This window comes from Sus scrofa, chromosome 3, assembly GCF_054392235.1.
Source record: "Sus scrofa isolate SSC_HxYL_T2T_F1_AM1 chromosome 3, Sscrofa_HxYL_maternal_Yorkshire_Landrace_v2.0, whole genome shotgun sequence".
NCBI lineage: Eukaryota > Metazoa > Chordata > Mammalia > Artiodactyla > Suidae > Sus > Sus scrofa.
In genome coordinates this window covers 10,265,997-10,277,648 of record NC_139385.1, presented here as the reverse complement: position 1 = coordinate 10,277,648, position 11,652 = coordinate 10,265,997, and the positions used below count along the sequence as shown (strand labels likewise).

At 52.2% G+C, this 11,652-nt stretch overlaps 1 protein-coding gene and 1 long non-coding RNA gene across 2 annotated transcripts; one reads left to right on the top strand and one right to left on the bottom strand.

Moving 5' to 3' along the window:
* The first annotated feature begins 575 nt into the window (after window positions 1-575).
* Window positions 576-10,838, top strand: LOC110259895 (uncharacterized). Its single transcript, XR_002342317.2, has 3 exons — window positions 576-654; window positions 8,362-8,821; window positions 9,219-10,838. It is a non-coding gene; the product is annotated as an uncharacterized LOC110259895 (long non-coding RNA).
* On the bottom strand, window positions 2,852-5,316 carry CCL24 (C-C motif chemokine ligand 24). The gene is given in 3 exon segments (NM_001161434.1): window positions 2,852-3,125; window positions 4,792-4,909; window positions 5,146-5,316. Coding segments are annotated over 3 exon segments (360 nt in total). The 5' UTR covers window positions 5,219-5,316; the 3' UTR covers window positions 2,852-2,956.
* Window positions 10,839-11,652: the final 814 nt, after the last annotated feature.

Sequence of the window (11,652 nt, the reverse complement as noted above, 5' to 3'; positions counted from 1 at the left end):
AGCTGCAGCCCATGGCCCATGCCACAACCACAGCAACACGGGATCCAAGCCTCATCTGTGACCTACACCACAGCTCACAGCAACGCCGGATCCTTAACCCACTGAGCAGGGCCAGGGGTCAAACCTGAGTCCTCATGGATGCTAGTCGGGTTCATTAATACTGAGTCACGACGGAACTCCATCACTTAAAAATATATCTCGGGCGAGCCCCCATGAATGGCCAATCGGGTTGTTGTCAGTTTTCTATGCTTAATGATGGAGATGCCTGCCTCCTCATTCATGCACCTCTGTGCATATGTGTAGGAGTGCAATGGCTGGTATGTGTGTTTAGCATTTGAACATATGCTACCAGACTGTCCTCCAAAGACACTGGCCCAGGAGACACCCACCAGCAGCAGGACAGAGTGCCAGCATCTTCATACACTCCCCTCCTCGCCACCACCTACTTCAACCCTCCCATGGCCCTGGCTGCAGCTGTACCAGGTTATACATCTTCCCTGATGAAGTAAACAAGGACCACCCAGGTGAGAACCAGCAAAGGCTGTTTATTCTACGCTTGCTCAAACAAGGGAGTCAGAGGCTTCGCTTGTGTTCGGCAGAGACTTGCAGGCCTGGAGTGGGAGAGCTTCAGGGAGGACCAGAGGAAAGGCACAGGTATGTCTTGACTGGGGCTGTTGGCCTGGGAAGCTGGTGGTGAGATAACTAGAACATGTAATGTGATTAATTCAGGAGTATTTTTGGTTTTCTCTGGTTGGTGCTGAGTTGGAAAAGGGGGGTAATTAGGAAGCTGGCAGTGACTGAGCCTTCTCGGGTGGTTGTTGCAGAGGCGGTGGGCTCGAGTTTTATTGTCCCCTATGGTCTGGCCAATGTCTGTTCATAGTTCAGTTTCTCATCCCTGAAGGCACCAGCTCTCTTCCATCCTTAGAAAAACACTCTTCTTTTCAGTGCAAAACCTCAATCACTGTTCAGACACCAGCTCTGTAAGGGTCTCTGGGCTCCCCCCGCCCCATCAGAATGTCTTCTTCTTTGCGTTTAATGCTACCCTTGATTCTGCTTTGTATCAAGTTAAAAAGAACTTAAATAGCCTCTTGCCAGTCCTGCTGCGTGCTCTGCAGACGGTCAGCCCACCCCTCCCCGGCTGAAAATGATGGAGGAGTGGGTCATTCTGAGGCTGTGGGTCTCCCGCCTCTTCCCAGTGGATGGAGCTCTAATTCCCTCTGCTGGATAACACACTCCGCCGCATGTGGAAGTTCCCAGGCTAGGGGTCGAATCAGAGCCACAGCTGCCAGCCTCTGCCCCAGCACCGCTAGATCCGAGCGGAGTCTGCCACCTACACCACAGCTTGCAGCAACGCCGGATCCTTAGCCCATTGAGCAGAGCCAGGGATATCCAGATATACCCCTCATCCTCATGGATACTAGTTGGGTTTGTCACTGCTGAGCCGCAGCGGGGACTCCAATAAAACCCTCTTCTTGGCTGCCTTCCTTCCCCAGCATTTCCTCCCCATTCTCCTGGTGTTATGCCCTGTACCTCCTAAAGAGACTATTTGAAACCAAATCTTTGTTTTGGGGACAGCTTCTGGGGAAAACCCAAAGTTGAACTATCTCCTTCTCCCCATTTTACAGGGAAACTGAGGCTTGGAGAGGTTAAGTGATGTATTTCAAGGTCATGCTTCTTAATAATCAGGATTGGGATTAAACCCACATGGCTTGGGATTTGTGGGTGTGGATGTGTTATTATTTTTCTCCCTAATTCTTTAAAGCCTGAGATCATCTTTCAGTCATTTAACAGCCTCTTGGTGCCTGAACAGATTCTTGTGCAATAATGCGTTCTGTCAAAATTTTTTAGTAATTTAATGGAACACAGCTATGCATATATGTTTATCAACATTGATCACAGGATGCAAGGTCAGCCAAGAGCCCAGGGCTCAGGCTGCCTCGGATGGGCAGCTCCGGGTGATCTCTGGGGCATACACTCCGCTGTCTACACCCCAACCCTGCCACCCAAGGGAGATGAGAACAGGCAAGACACGACCACCTTCAAAGCAGAAATCACCCTTTACTTGGGTTATTTGAGAACAGCAAGTGTGTCTGTCTGTACTTGACATACAAATCGCATGTATCTCATGCATAGGGAAAAAAACTGGGATCCTCTCCCCCCCTCCACCCCCTCCCCATCTTCCCCCCACCCAAATGTGGGGAAAGACCAGCCTGAAAGCCTGAGTGGGGCTTTGCCCCCAAAGCAGCAGGCAGCGAGCCGTGCCATGAAGCAGAATGCCTCCTCAAACCCACAGCTTCACAAAGGAATTCAGCTCCCCAGCCCGGCCCCTCCTCCTGGTCCTCCAGGCCTGTTTCATTTCGACAGCCAGTGCGTCCCTGGGATTGCTTGTCTCCCACGAGAGGTGGGCCTGGAGGGCCGGGACCTGGCGGTGAAGGCAGCCAAGGGCCCTACCTTTTGTTGAGTTTTTAGTCACGCGGGAGGCGGCAAGTGGGACAGGCCAGGAGTATCCCCAGGGCTGTCAATCCTGGGAGGTCACGCATCACCAGACAGAGAGACAGACAGGCAGCCCGGGGGGGCCCCCGCAGCAAGACCAGAGGGCCCCTGGAAGCCAGCTGCAGGCGAAGGCACAGCAGAGTCTGTCTGCAGGTTAGGCCTCACGCACTCGGGCTCTGGTGGAACCCAGAAGTCAGAGAAGGGCCCGCCCAGGAGGAGGCAGAGGGCAACATGGCCCTCCCTCCAGGAGCTTCTCCCCCTGCCCAGGAAGGCAAGAGGCCCCGGGTGCTTGGAGATTTTACTCTGCCCCAGGAGCAGTGTCCCTGCCTTGTTTTTTTTTTTTTAATACACTAGACACATCCCCTGAGAACGATGCTAAGAAATAGGAACATTAGCCCTTTGCCCGTCACTGCTGGCTCACCGGGCCCCCCGCTGCCGGTCACGGCTGGGGGCTGGGCGGTGTTTAGATGGAGGTGCTGTTGGCAGGGCCTCTCCGGACCGGGGCTCCGGTGCCCATCGCCCTGATCCTAGTGGAGGCTTTCTTCCGCTTGGCGTCCAATTTCTTCATGTACTTCTGGACCCACAGCTGCTTGGGGTCACCACAGAACTTCTGGCCCTTCCTGGTGGTGAAGCTGTGGGAAGAACAACAGGGCACAGGTGAGGCCTGGCAGGGGGCTCGGATCACCTCACTTTATAAGGAGGTCGTGTGCAAGCTCCGAGGACAAGCCATGGTCCCAGCCTCCTGACACGGCGCCTTCTGTCTGCATCTGTTGCCCTTTTGTTTCAATAACCTCATGTTCATATTCAATAGCCTCCCTGTCAGGTGGCGGAGGCTGAGCCCTGCCTTTGGATAACCCTGAGTCTGAGGGAAGAAACACCACCTCTCCCCAAGCGGATGAGCAGAGACAGAAAATGCTTTGAAAACCCCCAAGAAGACAGATGCCCTCTGTTTACATACTTCTCAAGAAAGGGTCGCCAGAGAGTTCCCATTGTGGTACAGTGGTTAACGAACCTGACTAGCATCCCTGAGGAGGCAGGTTCGATCCCTGGCCCCGCTCAGCAGGTTAAGGATCCAGCATTGCCATGCACTGTGGTGTAGCTTGCAGACACGGCTCGGATCCTGCATTGCTGTGGCTGTGGTGTAGGCTGGCGGCTACAGCTCCAATTGGACCCCTAGCCTGGATGGGAACCTCCATATGCCTCGGGTGTGGCCCTAAAAGAAAAAAAGACCAAAAAAAAAAAAAAAGGAAAAAAAGGGTGGCCAATAAGGATGCAGATCAGGGGGCGGGGGGGAGGGGATGTTGGTGGGTTGCCCTAAAGGCAGCTCTGAGCGGGCAATGGCACCACAGGTTGGGTGCCAGTGGGGAAAATTATGATTACTAAGCTCACCTTCCTGCAGCATGCCACTCTTGACAAAGTGAGTCACACTTTCTGCCTTGTAACTGAATTGATTTGGAGCCCCAGGTGGCCTTGAGGCAGTCACCTTTCTGAGCCTCGGTTGCCCCTTATAAAATGAGGATGATCAATCCTAGCTCATAGAATGGCTTAGTTAGGAGTTCCCGTCATGGCGCAGTGGTTAACAAATCTGACTAGGAACCATGAGGTTGCAGGTTCGATCCCTGCCCTTGCTCAGTGGGTTAACAATCCGGCGTTGCCGTGAGCTGTGGTGTGGATTGCAGACACAGCTCAGATCCTGCGTTGCTGTGGCTCTGGCGTAGGCTGGCAGCTACAGCTCCGATTCTACCCCTAGCCTGGGAACCTCCATATGCCGCGGAAGCAGCCCAAGAAATGGCAAAAAGACAAAAAAAATAAAAAATTAAAAAAAAAAATAGAAGGGCTTAGTTAAAGGAATGTGGGGGGGTTTTCCTCCCTCATTTTATTTTAAAAATTTATTTTATTTTTAAAAAATTGATGCATTTTTATTAAAGTATAATCGATTTACAGTGCTGTGTCAATGTCTGCTGTACAGCATAGCGACCCAGTCACACACAGATATACATTCTTTTTCTCATACTCTCTCCCATCGTGTCCTATCTCAAGGGATTGGCTAGAGTTCCCTGTGCTGTACAATAGCAAAAAGGAATGTCATGTGCCCCAAATGGTGCCTCGTATGTATTGGGCGCTCCATAAGTGCCGAGGGTGCTCAAATCCTCTTTCTAGTTGTACAGGTGAGGCAGCTGAGGCTCAGAGAGGTGAGGTGACTTCCCCAGGATCACAGAGCGGGGCCCGTGGGGACCCTGGAGGCTCGTCTCTTCCTGGCCTGTGCCCGTCAGGTGGCCACGAGAAGTAGTTACTTACATCACCCCTGCCTGGGGGCAGACGCTGCTGTTGGACAGCTGGTAGCTTGCCACTCGGCTCTCGGGAATTTTCTTGGAAATGAAGTATATGCAGCAGGAGGAGGGCATGGTCACGGAGTCTAGAAGACAGGAGAGAGAAGGGCCCTGACCTTTCCCAGCCTGCCCTTGACTCTGGGCTTCAGTGCAGAGTCCATCCCCTGCATGGAACACCTCCCGTCCAGCCGCTGGGCTGCCCCGCTTCTTATGATTCCCCTCCAGACCTGGGTTGGTGGGTCCTCCACCCTCCACTGTGCCATCCCAGATGTGCCCTTGGGACAGCCGTCCTGCCCAAGAGACCCAGGGTTGGAGGTCTTACCTGCAGGGGCAAAGCTGTAGGCACACAGCCCCAGGAACAGGAGGCTGGCTGCGACAGTCACAGGGCCTGCCATGTCTTGGAGAGCAGAAGAGGCAGCTCAGGGCTCAAAGCGGCGATGCAGGAGGAGAGGCGTTGGAGCAAGGAGCCTGTTTCCTGCAGGGCACTGCAGCTGCCCACTGGCCTTGATCAGGCTGCTAGGAGAAAACATGTGCTTATATACCCTCCCCTTTCCAAGAGAAGACGTCCCCTCCCTTCTTTGAAAGCCCTAGAAGCCTCCCAGATCGGCAGAGGGGAAGTGGTTGCCCAGCTGAGTCAGGGTTTATCTCAGTCACTTTAAGAAAGGGCTGATGGAGTTCCTCTTGTGGTGCAGTGGAAATGAATCCAACTAGGATCCGTGATGAAGCGGGTTCGATCCCTGGCCTTGCTCAGTGGGTCGGGGATCTGGTGTTGCCGTGAGCTCTGGTGTAAGTCGCAGATGCGGCTCCAATCTAGTGTTGCTGTGGCTGTGGTGTAGGCCGGTGGATACAGCTCTGATTTGACCCCTGGCCTGGGAACCTCCATATGCTGCAGTGCAGCCCTAAAACACACACAAAAAAAAGAGAAAAAAAGGCTGGGGGAGGCAGGCCTTGCCCTGCCAGGGCGAAGCGCCGAAGTGTAGCTGAATGCTAATGGGGATCCCGGCTGTGCTGCTCATGCCCTGTGGGAGCCTGGGTGAGTCCCTCACATCTCCGAGCCTTGATTTCTTCAGCTGAAAATGGTTAAAGTCACCCTATGTCCTTCCTTTCATTGATTATTTGATTGACTGATTGATTCACCAACTCTTATTGAGCGTGTGCCATGTGCCAGGCTTTAGTGGGGGAGAGATACGAGATCAAGTGTGCAGAACCTGCCATTACAGGTGCTGGTGGAGGGGGCGTAGAAGACAGCCGATGCCGTCATTGTCTGTCCCTATCCGCTGGGACCCCTTTCCCACACTCGCACATACTGGCTCTTGGTGACCTTGAGGTCCTGGCCCCCCAGCTGCCAGAGCCGCCTAGCCTGCAGACACTAGGAAAGTGGGCTGTGCCTGGAAACTTACATCCTCTGGGAAGCCCTTGACAATGTCTGCTGGAGGGTACAGACTCCAGGTCCAGGGTGACCCACCCTGCTTTCTGAGTTCCTGGTGGGGGACGGGGGGGGGGGGGGTTGAGCCAGTTTCCCTCCACAAGGCAGGGCTGGGCTGAACCCTCCCTTTGGGGGTCTGCTTTCCCCTCCCTTGCTGGCTTCCCCTGGAAGCCACTGGCCACCAAATCCTCGACTCAGGGTCTCCTTTGGGGACCCCAACCTCAGAAAAGGGGTGCTCATGAGGGGGTGGGGACCATAGGAAGGGGAGAGGGAGGATGGCTGGTTTTGCTGGGAGGAGAGTGGGGGATCCGCTGGTGGGGAGCGGGAGGATGGCTGTGCTGAGGTTTGGAGGAGGACAGGCGGTGGGGACTGTGCCAGGGCTTCGGAAATCATTGCTCTGCTCAGTTGTCAGAGTGGGTCACGACACCCCCTCACTCTGCCCCCCCCCCAATTCTGGAATCCCAGCCTGAGACCCGTGTTTGGAGACTCTTGTCACTGCCACTTCTACTCCTAAACCTTCCCTGGTCCTCCCCGTTTTGCCTCTCATGGAAACTCTTGGTGTCTCCAGCCTCCCTGCTCTGGCCTCCTAGGAACACACCTGTGTGGCAGCCCAGTGGCCCACGTCACCTGGATGACAATGACCAGCTGTCTGTCTGTGTATCCCACCTGACCGGACACCTTGATATCAATGTCTCATTTCTATACCCACCCGATGCCAAGCAGAACACCTGTCCCATGGCCAGTGTTTGCAGAATGAATATATGATCGACCAACACTTGCTCTAGATCAGGGCCCGCTCTGCAGTCCCTGTCCAGCCTGAGTGGGCTCAGCATGTACATAGGGGAGCCAGGAGGCAGGTCCTCCAATGGGAAAAAGACTGAAATTGGGGAAGCCAGCGTGTCTGATCTCTTCCTCATCCATACATACAGGGTAGAAAACGCTGAGCACCCCACTCAGCTCCTGGCTAGCTTTGCAAAGTCTGCTCCCAGCCGGCAGTAACAGCCCTCCCCTGGCAGAGGGTGGGGAGCGTTCAGTGAGAGCCCTTTACATATGCAAGGGCTTCTCATGAGTCCAGTTTAGGAGACCCCCCTTCTAATCTTTGCTGCTCAGCAATTCGGAGAGGAGAGTCCATTGTCTCTCTGGGTTGTATGAGACAGGGGCGCTGGGAGGGTGGCAGGAGGAAGTGGAGAAGGAAGAAGCAGAGGCTGCATGGAGAGATGATGAGGACCGGGCTGAGCAGGGGGAACCCCGCCCACGCCGTCCACTTGCTGCAATCAGAGTGGGATGACAGAAGGTCATCGGGTGGGAGGGCTCGAGAGGGCCTCACAGCCATTAGTAATACTGTTTAGGGGCTTTCCCAAGATGCTTTGGAAAAACACATCCAGGCTTGATGGTCATCTGTCCGGAGAAGCAGGTAAGGCGGGGGTTACCCATCCATTTGACAAAAAGGGAAAACCGTCTCCCGACATGAACTGGGGCTGCTGGGACATGGGGACAGGAGCCAAGGGCACAAGGGGGCTCCAAGACACATCCTAATCAAACACCATGGGAAGACGTGGGCTGTTGGCTTGGACAAGAGAAATGACTTCCACATCCAAGGATGTGTCCCAGCAAGGGAGACGTGGCCTTGAGGGCCCTAAATAGTGCAAAAGGAGCCCACAGGCAAGGGGTATGAGGTTAGGGTGGGGTGGGGTGGGCAGGAGGGATGGCCGATGGAGCAGAGCTTGGCTGGCCCCATGAAATTGCTCAGTACTTTGGATCTCTAGTGCTCATGGATGTCTCCTGCTTTAAACACAAGGAAACTGAGGCTCAGAGGTCAAGAAAGGGTAGAGCTGGCATCTGAACTGAGTTCATCTGTGTTCAAGGTTTGTGTGGCGCCTCTCACCAGTAGAGCTCAGCCTTGCTCCTGTGGGCGGTGGGACCACTCCCAGTTTTGAGGTGCAGAGTTGACAAGGTCAGATCTGTAATTGGATCCACTGGTGGGTGTGGTAGGAAGGGACTGGGGACAGGGATGCTGACTGGAGGTTATGGTCGCTCTCTAGGCAAGGGATGGCCAGGGACCAGGCTGGCGGGGACAGGCAGAGTTTCATCTGGCTCCACTCTACCCATTAGATCTACTTGAAGAGCCTGGAACAGAGGGAGATGCAGAATCTGGGGTGTCTCCAAGTAAGAAGTGCCTGCAAGTTTCCTAAGACCCACTTCTTGGAAGTCAGCCCAGAAGCCACCCCTCTAAGCCCCTCCCTCAGCCCTGAGAAGATGGGCCAGTAGCCTTGGCTCAGAGGGCCATCTTCTGGGGTTGAGAGTCACCTGCCTGGATGGAAATCTCAGCTCAGCTCTGCGACCAACGTTACTGAAGTCCTCCATGCCTTGGTGTCCAAGGTCCATTGGTAAAACTGGGAATAATGATGCTATCCCCCTCAGGCACTATGATGAGATTGAATGAGGTGACTCAAGCCACGTGTTTGGCTCCCTGTGTGGAATGGGAACAGGTCAAGTGCCCACAAAAAGATGGTCATTTCTCACCTCTTTCTTCCCCAACAAATAATGATTGAGTTATGGACCTCAAAGACAGGTACGGTTCTAGGAACAAGGGATCCTGGGGTGAACACAACTAAAAAGCCCATTCTTTCACAGACAGATTAGTCTTGTGTTGGAAACTAATACATCATGTATAAAATGGTGATGATTGTGTCATATCACCTTTCGAGTGGTGACATATAAAATGTCGTGTAAGTAGCCTTCTATAAACTCTTCACTGACCTGGAGGCATTCTTTATTCAACAGTTAGTGAAGTGTATAAGTTTATATATATCAGCAAAAAAAAAGGTGGTCATTCTTGTTTTTATGACACCTTGAAACAAGCTGATGAGCTAAACAATTCATGGGCTGTTCTGTGACCTTTAAGGTATTTAATCTAATCTTTACAATAATGACCCTGTGGAATTGATACTCTTTGTTTCATTGTACAGACGGGAAGGAGCTTGTTCCTGGTCCCACAGTCCCTGACTGCGCCTCCAGTTGGCAGCTGAAACCCTTCACCACCATAGAGGGTATTAGAAATACAGGGGACGTAGGGAGAGAAAGGCTAAGAAAGAGAGGGGAAAATGGACAAGCGGATCCTAAAATTCAGGTGGAAATGCAAGGAGCTCAGAAGAGCCAACCTAATCTAGAAAGAGAAACACAAATTTGGAGGAACACTTCCGGATTTCGAAACTTAACTGCACGCTAAAGTCATCAAGTCAAGTCGGTACTGGCATAAAGATAGACACAGAGGTTTATGGAACAGAGTTGAGAGTCCAGAGAGAAACCCTTCCCTATATTTACCGTCAGTTGAGTTTTGGCAAGAGGGCCGAGTCTGTTCAATGGGAAAGAACAGTCTTTTCAACAGCTGGTGCCGGGACAACTGGCTTTCCACAGGCAAGTAAAAGAAAGTGCACCCCTACTTCATACCACACACAAAATCCAATCATTATGGAGCGAAAATCAAAATGGGAGCGCTAACACCCTAAAACTCTTAGAAGAAAACATAGCTGTACGTCTTCACAGCCTTGGATTAAATCACACTTTCCTGGCTCTGACATCAAAAGCCCAAGCACGCAAAGAAAAAGTAGGCAAGGTGGGCTTCTTTAAAAGTAAAAACTTGTGTGAATTGAAGCACCCCATCCAGAAAATGGAAAGGCAACGCACGTAATGGGAGCATGTATTTGGAAGGCATCTGATAACTCGAGCATCCAGAATATATAAACAAGCCCACAATACCAAGGTAAGTAACCCAAGTTAAACTAAGCAAAGAATTGCACTAGACATTTCTCCAAAGAAGATGTACACATGGCCGTAAGCACATGAAAAGATGCTCAGTATCCTTCTCAACAGGGAAATGTCAATCAAAACCACAAGGAAGTTATCACTCCCCACTCTGTAGGATGGCTCTGAAAGAAAACAACAGAAAACAGAAAGTGTTGGCAGGGAAACGGAGTCCTTCCTACACCGCTGATGGGAAGGCAGGATGGTATCACCACAATGGAAAAGTTTGGCAGTTCCTCAAAACTTTCAACACAGAGTTGTAATGTGGCCTGATCATTTCATTCTCAGGTACACACCCTAGGAAACTAAAAACACACATTCACGCAAAAAAACGTGCATGTGAATGTTCCTAGCAGCCTTATTCACAGTAGCCTCCAAAGTGGAAACAACCTGATGCGCATCAACTAGTGAACAGATAAACACAGGGGATCTGTCTGAAATACCGTGGAGTTTTATTCAGCCATAAAAAGGAAGCACCAACATATGTACTGTGTTAAATGACAGGAGTCAGGCACGAAAGGCCAGACTTGGCATGATGCCCTTTCTAAGGAATATTTGCGATAGACAAAAGCATAGAGACTTAAAGGAGATGGGGGGGGGGGTGCCAGAGGCTTGGGAGATACAGGCTTCTGTTGGGGGTGATGAAGATATTCTTGAATTTGTTGGTGAGGAGTGTACAGATTGCGAGTGTACCACTCACACGGACCCTGTATAGCGGATAAATGACTTTTATGTTATGTGGGTTTCCTCTCAATTAAAAACTAAGGAGGGAATTCTGTCGTGGCTCAGTGGACTACGAACCTGACTAGTATCCAAGAGGATGCAGGTGTGATCCCTGGCCTTGCTCAGTGGGTTAAGGATCCCGCGTTGCTGTGAGCTGTGGTGTAGGTCGCAGACGGCTCAGATCCAGCGTTGCTGTGGCTGTGGCATGGACCCCAGCTGTGGCCGACTCAACCCCTAGCCTGGGAACATCCATGTGCCTAAAAAGGAAAAAAAAACAAAAACAAAAAAACAAAGGAGTTCCCGTTGCGGCTCAGTGGTTAAATGAATCTGACGAGGAATGATGAGGTTGAGGGTTCGATCTCTGGCCTCGCTCAGTGGGTTAAGGATCCCGAGTTGCAGTGAGCTGGGGTGGAGGTCGAAGATGCGGCTCAGATCCCGAGTTGCTGTGGCTCTGGTGTAGGCCGGTGGATACAGCTCCGATTTGACTCCTAGCCCGGGAACCTCCATATGCCGTGGGATCGGCCCTAGAAAAGGCAAAAAGACAAAAAAAGAGAGAGAGAGGGAGATAAGAAGTTGAGGAAACCATTTAAAATGTTTGTTCAAATGGTGGGGTCTTGACAGCTTTATACCTTGTCTGCCTCCCTCGTGCAGCCTGACTTTCATCACTGGGTGGCTATTTCAGGAGAGGGCACAGACAGGCAGGCAGGGAGCAGTGGGTTTTTCCCCGGGTTCTCCCCTTCCCTGGGCACACTTCCTGGCAGGCAGAAAGGGAAGCTTCCTTCAGCAGGTCCCCCGGCGATGCGCGGAGAGACTTGAAGCGTGAGGGCCCCCTTCCCGTTTTCCTTTTCCTCCCGGGGTGACCTCGGACTTCAGGGC